Here is a 16,407-nt window from a genome sequence, read left to right as displayed (position 1 = left end):
TCCTCTGGAATATTTCTTTTAATATGTCTAACATATTCCTTGCGTTGTCGCATTTTGTAATTATATTTAAATATTTGTCTGGGAGACATTGAACAATAATATTTTTGGCTTTTGCATTGGCTTTCTTAATCTCTTCCTTATTTAATTTACTTACATTTTCGTCTTCTTGTATAATACCCCATAATCCTTTTTCTTCTAGAACGCATTTTACACGGTAAAGCCAATTATTAAAGTTTTCAGCTTTTAGTTGCGGAAAATTCGACGAAGCCATTTTCTTTTTATTTTCTTGACGTTTTTATTTTTCAGTTGACACTTTTCGACGACTTTTGTTTTACATCTTCATTTTTCTTATTTCAATTTGTCTACATATTATTTACATTTTGTACTTTTACACATTTATTCACTACATTTATCTTTATATTTATGTTATATCTTCTTTATTGATAGCCCATAACCTGTTAGAGTTTAAATAAAATATAACACGTAATGGTAGACGATGTTTATTGTGCGGAAGCACATCTTGAAGTAGATCACAATGGATATGTCAATCATGACAATATTATTTTTCTTTACTGGACATAAACAACAAAACCTTAACAATTTTAACTTGTAATCCAACATAGTTCTTCCACACTTAATAGATGGCGTAGCAGAAAACTACAACTGTCAAACTTAAGTAACGTAACTTGCCACTGGATTGGATACTGCTCATAATACTATCTTACCTATCACACTCACTACGAACTAAACTCGAAATTCGAAGTTTGTGTGGTGCGGTCCCTCTGACACTTGTACTATTTAATACGAGAGCGAGAGAGACGGTACGATACGAACTTCGAGTTTCGTAGTAGCCCTCAAAAAGAATAAAACCACTAGTACAGTACAGTACCACTACGTTTTGTAGCCTTACTGCTGGAGTGTAAAGTGGCATGCTGGCAATGCGGTAAATCGAAATTATTTCGCATTAATTACCGCATAACGCAGAAGTAAACTGAAGGAATTCTAAAAAAACACTGTCGAAAATGTCTCAACCAGAGATTGAGAAATTATCTTTAAGTAAGTGTAAAACCGAAAAAATAACCTCAGTCCTTTTAATTACACGTATGCAAATTATTTATCAAACATTTTTTTAGGTGAGATTTATACGTCGGATAAAAGAGGGAACGACGAAAGTGGCGATGGGACCGAAGATAAGCCTTATAAGACTATACTGCAAGCCATGCGCCGTGCGGGAAAAGAACCATTTCCAACCATTTACGTCGACGCTAAGGAAGATGGTAAAGTGTACGATGTGGCAGCGAAGTCTCAGCTGAAAAAGATCCAGAAAATCTGGGTGAGGGAGAGCCATAAGGCTGCCGACAAAGCTAAAGCGGAGGAAGAAGGCAATGAAAAGAGAGCGCAGAACCTCGAAGAAGCGAAAAAAATAGTAATTAAAGAGGACCCTAGCCTGCCTAAGGCTACTCTCGTGAAAATTTATGAAAGTAAGTGTTTTCTTAACATGATTGAAGTGGCTTTAGTGCAAGTTTTTTTTTTGATATTGGTTTTTGCAGAATGATGCAATAGTGCATCTAAATGCACTGGCAAACATTGTCACACCTAAGTGTGACAATGTCGTTGCATTATTCTGCATGCTTATTACATAGGTATTGCATCATGTAGCTGTGATTTGAAAATTCGGTTTCATTTAAATATTACTACTTTAAGGGGCTGTTTCACCATCCATTGATTAGCGTTAACCGACGGTTAAATGTGATGCTGTCTCCGTCTATTCGAACAAAACAAATAGAGACGGCATCACACCTAACCGCCAGTTAACACTAATCAATGGATGGTGAAACAGCCCCTAATTTATTTACATTTGTAAAATCTTATATTCTAAAGCCTAATGGCTGGAAAATCTCTAAAAGGTCATGGTAGCCTATTGATTGACCTGTGCCCGGAGTTGAATTTTTATTATTTTTGGTGAAAGAAAACATTGTGAGCAAACCTGTACATGCTGCATAACAATTTAGTGGTACCTGTGAAGTTTCCAATTCGCACTGTAATTGCGTAGTGTAGTAAAGAAAACTTTCATAATCATAGCATAGAATTATTACTATACATCGGCGACTCGTGGCAACTTTGTAGCACTAATGATGAGACAAACTAAAACTACAAGTCTTTAGAGATTGTTTTTAATATTGTTACTGAGATTGCGACCAAAACATAAACATGGTTTATCAGAAGGTAAAAAAGTAATGTCAAAAATCCAAGATATGATATCTTACAATAAAAATATGAATATCTTATTACTAGGACATTACAGAAAAATGCTTCTTTTACCTATCACATCAGTCAGTTGAAAGATTATTTTCTTACACCAAGTGTATTTTCTCAAATATATATCAGCATTGAGGTAGAATATATAAGAAAACTTCTAAAAAAATTAAAACAATTATTAATGTACTTATTGATAACATATATTTTCAACTTTTTTTTCCAGAAAATGACAAAAAAAATAAATAGCACAAAAGAAGAAAACAATTGTACAATAAAAAAAATCTAAATATCAAAAATCTTAAAAAAAAGAATAAATTATATAATAAAGTAAAATAAAAACTACTCAAAGATTATTAATTGTCTATCACGAATATCATAGGTATTCAATAAGTAATAGAAATACTTTTTCTAATTGGTTTCTTTTGCTTGGCTCATAGCTCATACAGGAAAACATTCTCACATCACTAGTCTTTCAGAAACATCAAATTCTACCTCAATGCCACGAGTCGCCGATTTTTCAATTTTACACCTGTAAAACAGAAGTTGCATTGTCAAACTAGATCACAAGCACTTGGGTGGCTCTCACCAAGCCCGCAGACTCTAATGTCACAAGTGTTGAGTCACTGTGTAGAGACCCCCACGGTATTCCAGCTAAGCATTGGTGTATTTTGGAAGGTTATTGTTCAGAGGGGCCTGGCCTGGATTTTTGTGTGAAGATATAAGTATTATAGAATTTCGAATAGGTGGCCCAACATTCCGGGGTGGGGACTAGCCCATACTGGGGTGGGCACGGCCCATCCGGCCTCCCCTCGATATACGCCTATGCAGATAGAGGCCTGGCTGGTAAATCCCACCTTGACTAAGTATATTTGACACTGGTTGCAGCAGCAGAATAAAAAAAAATTGAGATCTTCTGAGGCCTTATTGTCTTACACGTAACATCTCCAATATTTTTTTTATATTTGTTGTGGTGGAAATATTCTACACTTACACTGAACATAGATATAGTTAAGATGTTTAGTTTTAGTTTTGTAACTAAGGGACCCCGTGACATACCTGTGTTATTATTTTTTTCATGTAATTTTTTCTTTAATTTTATAGTGTAGTTTATTATAAGGATTTTATTTGTAATTATTTATTTTGAACAGCCTTTTGCAGCCTATTAACACAGCACAGAATAAACAATTTGAATTTATCCATTTAACATGCTTAGAATCACAATAATTTTCAACACTACTTTCTGTCACACTGCAAAAGACGAGGGTAGAAAGAGATGGTGAATGCATTTGTGAATGTCAGCACATTAGACAATATGGCATCAGCTCTGTGACTCATTTGATGGGGACACATGTTGAACAGGTGTATTATATAATTTTGATGAAAAAATAATGATATGTTATCTATAGAAAAATCTAAAAATTCTGTATTAACTGTTGTCCACCTTTTCATTCTACATGAAATATGGAGATCTCTTTTTTTTTACCAAAGTTCAAATATAAATCATGGCATTAAAATTAATTTTATCCCATTTCAGCTCCTGAGCACCGTGGTAAACGCATCTATGTCCGAGGCTGGGTTCACCGGCTCAGGAGGCAGGGCAAGGCATTGATCTTCCTAACAATCCGAGATGGCACTGGCTATCTGCAGTGCGTACTGCATGGACAGCTTTGCCAAACTTATGATGCCTTAGTCCTGGCTACCGAGTCATCTGTCATCATATATGGAAAATTGGAGACTGTGCCCGAAGGCAAACAGGTAAAATAGAAAAAGCTTTTTATGAAAGTTTAGTTCAACACTCATGGCCACCCCTATATTGTGCGAGAATTCAGGATAAAAAGTAGCCTTTGTTTCTATTTGTGAAAGAATTTACAAATACATTACTCCTATGCAAACGTGAATTTGTTATTCTACCTAAATTACAGGTTGATTCATAAGAGATGTTACTTAGACATTTTTGTAGGAAAATGACTAATACATGTTATTTTCATATTCATGTGAAGTGTATTCAAACAGTTAGGACACAGCAATACAATACAATAAGTTTCTTTATAGATTATATTAGTGATTGATAGTTTACTGTATATTTCCTATTGGATAAAAGTCTCCTCCATCTCTTTCCACTTTTGTTTGCCTTCAGTTTGTTTGTTTGTCAGTTATTTCCAGCTGTTTTTACAATTTCATCAACTCATCTTTTCTTTTGTCGTCCTCTTTGTCTTTTTCCAGCAGGACCTAGCCACTCTGTTTTGCCACAGCCACACATTTTTATAATTGATATATAAAAGATGTCCAGGCTTTGTTATAATTGATAAACTTGTGTGAAGGCTCCTGGGGGCCACGAGCTGACAGCGGACTACTGGCAGCTGGTGGGCTTGGCGCCCCCGGGCGGCGCGGACGCCATCCTCAACGAGGAAGCTCTGGTGGACGTCCAGCTAGACAACAGGTCAGTGCCATTATAGATTCAGATTTGTTTACTGGCCAAGGAATCAACATACAGTCACAAACCTCATACACATAATTATAACAATTTCATACTTAAAGAATGTCCACGATAAAATACAGAAATGAGTATGACTGTTAACGAAAACTTTTTAACACCTGCATATTGACAGTACTCACATACGGCTGCGAATCCTGGGCTCTTACCAAAACTCAGAAAAGAAAACTTGGGACATGTCAAAATGCGATAGAGAGAAGCATGATAGGGAAGAAAAAATCAGATGGGAGAAGAACAACTACCATAAATGAACTTACCAGACTAAAAGATATCACAGTTACAGTTAAAAAGCTAAAGTGGAAATGGACAGGTCACTTAATACGAGGAATATATAAATGGAGTCAAATAATTATTAATTGGTACCCCAACTATAAAATGAGGAAACAAGGCAGACCATTCAAACGCTGGACCGATGAGATCAAGGCAATGGCGGGCAGCTTGTGGACAAGGTCAGCTGGAGTCAGAAATTTACGGAGACAGTTTGGAGAGCCCTTTGCCAATGGGCAAACTTCTGGTGTTAGACTAATACTAGAACTATAAATGCGAAAGTTTGTAAGTCTGTTTGTTTGTTTGTTACTTCATCACGTCTAAACCACTGTACCAATTTAGACGAAATTCGGTATACAGATAGTTTGAATCCCGGAGAAGGACATAGGATAGTTTTTATCCAGAAAAATTGGATAGTTCCCGCGGGATAGCGACAACCGAATTCCACGCGGACGGAGTCGCGGGTAAGCTAGTAATTCATGAACTATCTGTGTGCCAAATTTTAGCCTTTAGATTTTTATCCGTTCATTTTGCTTTAAGTGTGAAAGAGTAACAAACAAACACATATACAAACTTTCTTTGTATCAGTAGAATAACACTGTCTCTTTTTCAAACTGAAAGTCATGAATACATATAAAAGTACTTGTAAATAAGCACAACTTCTACTGATTTAAATAAAAAAATTGTCACGTTTCCGCGTCCTTAGCATGCCAGGGGTTAATAGATGTCTGTTCCAGGCACATAATGATCCGCGGCGAGAACACATCCAAGGTGCTGCGCGCGCGGGCGTGCGTGACGCGCGCCTTCCGCGACCACTTCTACGCGCGGCGCTACACCGAGGTGACGCCGCCCACGCTCGTGCAGACGCAGTGCGAGGGAGGCAGCACGCTCTTCAAGTTCAGCTACTTCGGGTGAGATTCCAACCACACCAGCGATGGGTAAATCCCAGTCAGTCAGAGCCTGAGTCAGATCATCAAGCGGATCCAAATCCCTTATCGGCTCCTTTCAAATCTTATCGACTCCAAGGAGTTACTAACTCCGACCAACCTAGTGGATCGAGCGGTGTGTCCCCACTGGTTCCATTGACAGAACTATTCTGCCCTCCTAAGCCAAAAGGCGTTATCTAAAAAAAAACACGAGTTAATAATACTATTGTGTGGCTTAAAACATTCTGCATCACAATGGTGTAAACAACAGAAAAGCGATTTTTTTTTGAGATAGCGCCTTTTGACTTAGGAGGGCAGTATTATAGAACTCTATTATAGTATAGTGGAGCGTCGATTATCCGAACTTCGCTCAACCGAACCACCGCTTATCCGAACTACTACGCCCGCTCGACCCTCGCGCGTGCCTCTCCCGCCTCCCGCGCTACAATGCTCGCGCACTTGTCGCGACTTGTATAGGGATGTTGACACCACCAATCAACTGACGTACTTTTTATGAGCTGTCAAAACACAATTCTCCCATAGTTTCAATGGCTTCGCCAACTCAATCAACTAACTGTTTATTCGTTTTAAAGCAAAAAAATCTAATGCACTTCGTAGTATAGGGCCAGTTCACTTTACCTTCGTTCAACCACATCGGATCGGATCAGATATGTTCGGTCGGGTCTTGGCCTTATACTACGTAAACGTAGTTTGAACTTCGTATCGTGCCGTCTCGCTTACGCTAATAACATTAGGTAATAGAGGAAGAGGGACGGCTTTATTTATCTCGCCTCGCTCCGCTCAGTTGTTTCCTCTAGAGCTATTGGTTCATGAAAAACACATTCCTCGCAATACATGCTCGCACATCTCAGGTAGAAACGCAGCCTTAACCTCCTGGGGTTCAAAGTGATAATACTAGTACATATTGTTAGCAATAGAACTTATATCTTTTGAAAAAGGAATAAAGTGTAATTTTCTCTGTATCATTAAAATTTACAAAAAACAAAATTCAACTTTATCTATGAGACATTAAGTTTTAAATTTCGATGTCATATTTTGTTGTATGGTGGGCCGCAGGAGGTAAAGCGTGTTTGTTTCGTTGTCGTCAGCGAGGAAGCGTACCTGACGCAGAGCTCGCAGCTGTACCTGGAGACGACGCTGCCGTCGCTGGGCGACGTGTACTGCATCGCGCAGTCGTACCGCGCCGAGCAGTCGCGCACGCGCCGCCACCTCGCTGAGTAAGTCGCCAACGACAAATAATCTTTCCTTCAATTAGTCCTTCCTTCTTTCTGTAAAAAAGGTTGCCTGGAAGAGATCGCTCTTAAGCGATAAGGCCGCCTATTGCTCACCTTGTTTTCAACTTGCACTATTCGTATTATTGCTGGTCACATTATTTTTACATTTGACATATCATACTGCCACTTTAGTATCTTGGTTTAATAAACAGAGTATTGTGTACTAGCTTTTGTCCGCGGCTTCGCCCGCTTGGAATTCGGTTATCGCGCGCAGTTCCGAGGGAACTGTGATTTTTTCCGGGATAAAAAGTAACCTACGTCACTCTCGGGCCCATAAACTATCATTTTGATTAAAAAATTCAAATGAAAAACATAAGGGGTGTTCAGCCAAACTACAATACAATACTATGCAATGACTGTTTATTGAACACCAACACATAGTAAGCAGTACAGAAAAAAAAACAGGTATGGTCAAAAGCATAAATATGTATATAGTTATCAAGACGTCAATAATATCTACACACCTTTATGCCACTAAACTATAAATATACAGTGGTGGCCACGTAATTAAGAACGATTTGAAGTTCCAGATTATTTTTAACTAAATCATGTCATGTGTAGTCGTGGGTCCTTCTTAGAAGTAACTAGTTACGTTATGAAATAGCCACATGAATAGAGCAAACGGGATTTAGAATAAAGAATAAAATTACTGTCATTTTTTACAAATTTTGTTTTATTCTCTTTAGTAACAAATTCAAATAGTAATGAAGCTGGACAAATAATTAAGAACGATTTATTGAACGGTTCGAAAGTTTTTTTATTTGAAACTTAGATTAACGAAATCACACTAACGTGAAGTTTGTACAGAAAAAAACGCAATGTAATACATTTTAACTAAAATTAATAGTTAGTAGCATGTCCACGGCTTTTTATTACTGCCTTACACCGGCGAGGCATTGTATCTATCAATTTTTGACATTTCGCAAGAGAGATAGAGTTCCATTCTTCTAAGAATACGTCATACAGTTCTCTTAAATTGCCACACTGTCGATTTGAAACTTTTTTCTTGACTTCGCACCAAAGATGCTCTATTGCTCTAAGATCGGGGCTGTTGGCTGGCCAATCTAAGACAGAAACTGATTGCGATGTGAGGAATTCCTTAACGGTACGTGCAGTATGCTTGGGATCATTGTCGTGCTGGAATGTCCAAATAACCGGAAGCACGCCTTCAGCATACGGTAACATTGTTTCTTCCAGTATGTTTTTGTATTGAAATTGATCCATGTTTCCTTCTATCAGCCTAACAGGTCCAACACCATGTCCAGAAAAACATCCCCAAATTTTTACATTTCCCCCGCCATGCTTTAAAGTTACTTTTGTGTACTTTGGGTCGGATGCTTTATTTGGAGGCCGTTTTACATATCGTTTGCCATCAGAACATACCCTATTTATTTTTGTCTCGTCAGAAAAAATAACGTTTTTCCACTGTCTGGCTGTCCAGTTTTCATATCTTCTTGCAAATGCAAGCCGGGCTTGCCTATGACACCGTTTCAACATAGGCACCTTCCTTGCTATTCTTCCGTGCAACTTTTCTTCCACCAAACGCATTCGAATACTGCGTGCCGAGATTGCTGAAGGGTTGTTTTCGCCAAAATATTATTTTCTCAACTCATTAGACCCTTTAAAAGAATTTTGTTTTGCCAAACGAACGATATTTCGATCATCTCGACGAGATGACTTTCTTTGTCTAGGTACACGCGGAACATTTGAAGTAGTTTGATACGTAGCAAAATGCTTAATGGCGTGGAAAACCATAGTTTTTGAACATTGCAGATGATCGGCTATGTGTTTATACGACCAATTCTTGTCGCGAAGTTTTAGTATTACTTTTCTTGTAGATTTATCACAACTTTTATTTTTCCCCGTTGTTTTTATATGAAGCAATCACCTTTAAGACTTTTACGGCACTAAATGGCGCCAAAATTATTCAAATAATAACCTAAAACCACAAAGCGGCGGTCCGTTCTCTATTTAAATTTGAATAAAAAATAAACTATTCAGCGTTCTTAATTATATGACCACAACTGTATATATATATATATATATATATATATATATATATATATATATATATATATATACAGTTTATGGTCATATAATTAAGAACGCTGAATAGTTTATTTTTTATATATATATATATATATATATATAGTCGATGTATATATATTTTGACGCTATGGCTGTGTATATATATATATATATTTGCACTCGACTGTACATAGACAGGTATATAGAACTAGCCAACCATTTGCTGATTTATTCCCAGTGGTATTGGCTCTGTGTACGACATCAGCGCCACCTAGCGTCCGCAATTTTTATGGCTCTGATGCTCTGACGTTTTGAAATTTCATCGCGACATTGTGACAAAAATCAAACCTATAACGTATTAATTTATAATACAAAATTACTGTGATACCGTGATTTGCGTGGAAAAAAGGTTGTAAATTAATTTTTGGTCATTAAAATTAAATGAGGTAAGTAAAATTTATTAAAAAAGTGTGTTTTATTTTCGTTATGTCAGGGTTTGTTTACTTCATGTTTAGTTGTACTTTTACTGTAAAACGAAAAGATAAAGCTATCTTATTGGTTTCTTTGAATAAAAGTAAAATTATATAATTGGTTCTTATATCGCTAGTAATAAATTAAATATCGTTTTCAGATCAAAATGAGTATAATTTTGAAGACCGGTTTTGTGAGTATCTCAATATAAAATTTCAACCACAAACCGTTTCATAAGGAAAATTTTTGCTGGACATGTCCGAGATGTAGAGGAATTAAGAACAAAACAGGGACAGTGTTCAATAATTCAAGCTCGCATCATAACACAAACATCTATTACTAATATTAGGTAGTTAAAGATACAAACAAATTGCTTTGTTAATGACAGATTCATATGAGTATGATAGATGACAGAGCCAGAACTATTTCTACTTTTGGCCACCATGGGCGCTGCGATAGATTTCATCACCCCCAGCTAGTAGTTCGCACCCTCCCAATATTTGGTAGTAATGTGCGCGGTGTTACAGGTACAGCCACGTGGAGGCGGAGTGTCCGTTCATCACGTTCTCGGAGCTGCTGCAGCGGCTGGAGGACCTGGTGGTGGACGTGGTGGACCGCGTGCTGGACTCGCCCGACGCGCACCTCGTGCACGAACTCAACCCCAACTTCAAGGTACCATATTAAATTATATTATAACGGACAACTCACGTCTTAAACCGAGTTTAGCTCGACATGTTTCGGGCTATTTCGTAGCCCTTCCTATCAGGAGCACGCGACTCGGCGGCTGCCGCAACACGCACACTACGCGCCACCGCTCTGCTCTGCTGGGTTTAAGACGTGAGTTATCCGTTATATCATTTAATATGAGTGAGTCTCACGGTAGTTTTATGTTCAAAATTTCAAGGTACCACTTCACCTTTTTCCCGGTTGGTAGTGACCCTGACTACGAAGTTAGCGGTTGCGGGTTCTATCACCGTGATGGGCAAACATTTGTACGATTAATACGAATGTTTGTACTTGTGTCTTAGATGTTTGTATATATTTATCTATATTTGTATGTCTGTCCGTTTTCTAGCACCCATGGACCATGGTGCAAGCTTTGCTTTGTTTGGGGCTAGGTCGATTGGTATAATTTGTCCCAAAAAGGCACAAAATTTGGCCCACTCTACATACAAAATTACCTATTATTGCATACAGATTTTTGGCCGCTCAGTATATCTTACATAACCAGCACTGGAATGCGCCAAATATCTCCTATTTAAAACAGATTTTAATAATGTAATTGGTCATACCCGTCAGTTTAGGTATCGGGAAATTAAGAGCGCGCAAACATTTTGTCCCAACTCGTCACTGGCGCGATCTCCTTCCCGCGGCCCGTGTTTCGCCCGCACACTACGACGGTTTGCTGTGTGCGTACGATGCGAGCGTTGCCGAAACATTAAACACATCTTGATCGTTGTACATTTTCCGTCGTAGTAAAATTAAGAAAAAAAATTGTTGTGATATGAAATATTTTTATTTCTTAACATAATAATTTATTTTATTACTTACAAGCTTTTTACTTATCTTGCCCTGTTAGTATGTTAGTTATTAGTAGGTATGGATAAAATTTTGGAAGCTAAACTTGACTAAATATGCGTTTTTAGATTAAGTTAAAATTTTACATACGTGTGTAAATCAAATGACAATGCAGTATATTATTATGATTTATGAAGCCTGATCTGATGATGGAGCTGGAAGGTGGCCGTAGGAACTCTGTAATAAATCTATATAACCACATCGACTTTGGGCTCGTTTGATTCGTCTTGACAAGTACTTTGGCCTAGATGGCAACAACGGATAAAAGTCGACTTCTCTGGGAGTAGATTATTAACAATGCGTAAGGCGTCTAATTTAATGGACTACGGAGTCCAATGACTTTCGTCACTCGTCATTTTCTAAATATTAATCAGTTCAGTAACAGAAATTTCAAACAATAATCTTCATTTTATATGATTTCACTTGGTACGTACCTAATAAAATTACTTATCAAGTATCAAGCAATTGCCAACGCGCTATAACCATCGGGTGTTTGCAGTAAAGGTTGTTAACCTTGCGGAGAGCGCAGAGCGATACGTCCGTTCTTTGGGAGTGCCCGGCGCTTTCTGAGTCGTAACTATTAACGCGCGAGGTTATATAATCGACTTAGGACCCAAGTTTGGAAAATTGACAAAATTAAATGAGCTATTATTAAGCGCTGAAAAAAATATTACAGACTAAACATTTCCTGTAGATTTATAATAAAATTGATTTATTGGCAAATACATCACAACAAATGAGATAAAAAATAATGAAGTAGACCGATTTAGACCTTTTGAAGAATGGTATTTGAATAATAATCACTAATATTTTGATACATATGATGACCCTATGTCTTAAAAGACTATATTTTCTATTATAAAATACTAAAGTTACACTGTTTGTGGTGGGTTATAATGGAACTATTTCACATGAAAGACAGCTCTGACGCGTATTTTTGTAAAACCTCACTATCAAAATGATTTGGCAAAAAAAAATCGCTGACTGAAATCAATGGAAATCACCGCTATACATCAGAATAAGAGTTTATCTATATGTTACATTAGTTTTTCCTTAAAAAACGTAAGCATTTAGATATTAATAAGGCATTTGAAAAACCTCAAAATCGCTGAATGGGCAATTTTTCGTTTGCACGCTCTTAAGTACGACGACGAGGGATCCACAACAGGGTGGTACAATTGCGACCACAAAACATTGAATTTGTTTTTATAAAAATATCTGTAATCGTGTCAACACGCGAGTCCGACTCGCAATAGGTTGGTTTAACTCCCCTACAAACGCTGGTGTACTAAAACCTGTTTCATATTCCAGAGGCCGAAGAGGCCGTTCAGGAGGATGGCTTACACAGAGGCGCTGGAGTACCTACGTGAGCACAACATTACGAAGGATGACGGCTCCTTCTATGAATTTGGAGATGTAAGTATTATGTCCAGCAGTCCAGGCTGATGATGATAATGATGAAGTATTATTAAATCAAACGTCAGTTAGGAGGAATGAGGAAGTAGATAAAATGTCAATAAGGGATGGTATGGGTGATATGGGTAAGCCTTTGGTACTGAGCAAATGCAATTAACCAAGAAGTTTTTTTTTTTAAATGACAAACTAGATCTTCAAAGTTCCCCGGTTTGATAGTTCCAGCCTCTCCAGGGATCTCATTGTGTGGGCTTTTCCAGTAAACTATTTTCACCTGATTTGATGAGAGTTGTACGATAGCCTTTGTGTATAGGATGTAATGAGATTGAAGATCTTATTCATTTTATTCTGGAAAGTGATTAGAATAGGGATGTCAGAGACAGACTTGAAATGCTCCCGCCATTATTAAATTTGATGGGACTTTGCTGCTTCTTTGCTACTGTGATATCTATCCCACGGAACCCAATGGGTATCGATTTGGGTCCAGTGTTGCCGATGCATACGACTGACATCACATTTCTTGTTTTTTATCTTATATTTTAACGAGGCTTTAGCACACTAAGGGGCTGTTTCACCACCCATTGATTATTTATATTTGACGGATAAATGTGATGCCGTCTCCGTCTATTCGAAAAATAAATCAAACAGCGACGCGAGACGGCATCACATCTATCCGTCTCGATAAATTTAATCAATGGGTGGTGAAACAGACCCTTAGTGAAGGGGGAAATGTGACTATGTCAGCCTCATGGGGAGCCTCAGATACAAGTTACACTCTCCCTGTAACTAGTCTGGATGCAAGGGCCTGTCTAATGAACCAGTAAACCAGCTTCGCTTCTTCAGAATGCGGTCGCCTCAGAATCATATTTACACCTCCATTGAACAAACCCATACCGTCCAAATACCTATCTCTGATGTCCTTATTCTGATCACATTCCAGAAGAAAATGAAGAAAGTTCAGTCTAATTACAATTACAACCTATATACAAGGGTCACCTATCACCAAATTTAGGAAATAGTTGAGTGGAATGTGCCGTCCGCACACGAAATGCCAGTACGAGTCATTTCAATTTTAAAAACACTTATTTGTTCTTCAGGACATCCCGGAGCAGCCAGAGCGCAAGATGACAGACGCTATCGGAGAACCGATTCTGCTGTGCAAGTTCCCGGCGGAAATCAAGTCGTTCTACATGCAGCGCTGCGCGGACGACGCTCGGCTGACCGAGTCCGTGGACGTGCTCATGCCGGGCGTCGGAGAGATCGTCGGCGGCTCCATGAGGACCTGGGACTACGATCAGCTTATGGAAGGTAGCGTCGCGATCGCTGCCCTAGTGATATGCAATACTGCTGGGCTGGGCTGGGTTCCCGCGAAAGCTCAGCATGGATTGGGAACTTTATTCCATGCACACAGAACTACTAGCACAAGGAATAGAAAAGCCACGTGGGCTAAAAGTGTGAGGGGCACATGGCTAAAAAGACACTTGCCACCGGATTTTGACGCCCCTCATGGCCAGGCACTTAGAGCGGTCGCTCCACGCGCTCGACCCTCGGGCAGGTTAGGGCCCACTTACTTGCTCTTCGATGTTTCTTGTTATAACTATGATATACAATCATAATAGTTTAAAAAACTAAAACATGCTTTATTGGTAAATCTGCATGACTGCTCCATCAACAGAACCTGCGTGCCATACTTGGTCAAAGTGCACCCAAGTCCTATTCTAACAACTACAAACACGGCTAGGTTACGTTGTTTTGTCTTGGAGTTCCAGTGCTTAGCTTCCGGCACATTCATTAATATCTGCCACGTCCTACCGGCCCTAGAAATTGAGTCGTATCTGATATAATTTATGCACGCTTTGTTTTGTCTGATATTGGTGCTGGTGACTGTACCATGTTATTGTATTGTCATCAGAATTAATCTACTCATAATTGCCACATTTCGTGTCTATACCACAATAAGAAGTGGGTGCAAATCATCTCTCATGGATGCATAGTTACAGGTGAACCTAATATAAAGCAGCGTTTCCACCAATAATGTGTTGAGGGATGTTTTTTTCACTAACGAATAGAAACGCTTCATTTACCTCGCCTCGTTCTGCTCAGCTGTTTCCAACAGAGATGTGCTGTGCGAGGATGTGTAAATGAAGAGTTTCTATTGGTTGATGAAAAACATATTATTATTCCTCGTAACACATCCTCGCACATCTCTGGTGGAAACGCTGCTTAACCGTGTTAAAAATATTTAGTTTACGTCGACCTACTTTTACGGTAATTTTGGAAAAGTATGTTTGAAAAAAAAAACCTATTTGGAAGAATTATGCTTTCTAGCAATATATATTTTTTTGAAGCAACATAGACTTATTATTGTTGCAGGCTACAAGCGCGAGGGCATCGACCCGTCCCCGTACTACTGGTACACGGACCAGCGCCGCTTCGGCAGCGTGCCGCACGGCGGCTACGGGCTCGGCCTGGAGCGCTTCCTCTGCTGGCTGCTCGACCGCTTCCACATCCGCGACGTCTGCCTCTACCCAAGGTTCCTTGAGCGCTGCACGCCTTAGAACACTCACAAAACAACAGAACGGCTAGCACGAGTCGTTTCCATACTGAACGACTTAGCAAAGGACGCACGGAGTAACCAGCGTGGTAACTGTGCGCGTATTAGCCAAATAAACATCTACATAAACATCCAATTATCCCAAGCAGACAGCAGAGCGTTGCAAACAAATATGTACGGTCTGGTCATTTTAAGCGTTTTGACACGCTAGAATATCTCAATCTCGCTTTTTAAGCGCCGGTTCACTTATTTCCGCGTGTCGCGGCGATTCGTAGCCATGCTTAAAGCTTGAACACAGAAAGCGGTGGCGGGGTGGTGCGGCGCGGCGCGGAGGCGGTACCGGTTGTAATATTCGAGCTAACATGAAAGAATGCACACAGAATACCGCGGGGGAAATAAGCGTGGCGCGGTGTGCCCTCTTTCACGTAAGCTCGAATATTACAACCGGCACCGCTTCCGCGTCGCGCCGCACCGCTCCGCCTCCGGCGTCAGTGTGTTTCTAGCTTATATAAGTCTATTATCTCTACATATTATATTTGTATCCGTCGCTTGCGCAGTGCATGCGCGTGAGTAGCAATATGGTCGTGGCCGCGCTTGTGCCATATTTTTAGTGACGAGTAATGTTATCAATCATATATAGAAACCCTGAAGATCACTCTATTTCTTACTTTTTCTTAAAAACAATGTAAATCTCATACACACCAGTTGTAAATGTACAATGTTATTGATTCAATTTATTTTTATTTAAGATGTAACATAGTGACTATGTATATTTCAAACAGTACTAGTCAAGTTAAATTCCATCAGCCCAGGCACGGCATTTAACTAATTTTACTAGGTGCGGCATTTATGGCATTCATTGTTGTAATTTCTCTGGATATTATTATTAAACTTCCTTTACTAATGTTAAACCACCAAAATTATGCATTGGAACAAGTCTGTTTTTATTTATTTTTTCATAAAAATTTAACAATGCATTTCTAATTTATTTCAAGTTATATTTAAGCATTTGCCTCAAAGGAAGAAATGACATCTCATATATCATTTATTTTTATGAAAAGAGCATTGGATTGAATGTATTTAAAATACAGCTTGTTTTACTGAGTTATGTGCTTTGTTTTA

General features: G+C 38.7%; 1 protein-coding gene across 1 annotated transcript; it reads left to right on the top strand.

Moving 5' to 3' along the window:
• Positions 1-818: 818 nt before the first annotated feature.
• AsnRS (asparagine--tRNA ligase) lies at positions 819-16,393 on the top strand. The gene is made up of 10 exons (XM_074092399.1): positions 819-1,056; positions 1,134-1,481; positions 3,794-4,014; positions 4,581-4,699; positions 5,758-5,931; positions 7,056-7,184; positions 10,268-10,412; positions 12,630-12,734; positions 13,829-14,039; positions 15,105-16,393. Exons 1-10 carry the CDS (start codon positions 1,023-1,025, stop codon positions 15,287-15,289), a joined length of 1,671 nt encoding a protein of 556 aa, XP_073948500.1. The 5' UTR covers positions 819-1,022; the 3' UTR covers positions 15,290-16,393.
• The last annotated feature ends 14 nt before the right edge of the window (positions 16,394-16,407 follow it).

This window comes from Choristoneura fumiferana, chromosome 9, assembly GCF_025370935.1.
Source record: "Choristoneura fumiferana chromosome 9, NRCan_CFum_1, whole genome shotgun sequence".
NCBI classification, from domain to species: domain Eukaryota; kingdom Metazoa; phylum Arthropoda; class Insecta; order Lepidoptera; family Tortricidae; genus Choristoneura; species Choristoneura fumiferana.
The sequence above is the reverse complement of the archived record's forward strand: the minus strand, read 5'-3'. Positions and strand labels throughout refer to the sequence as shown.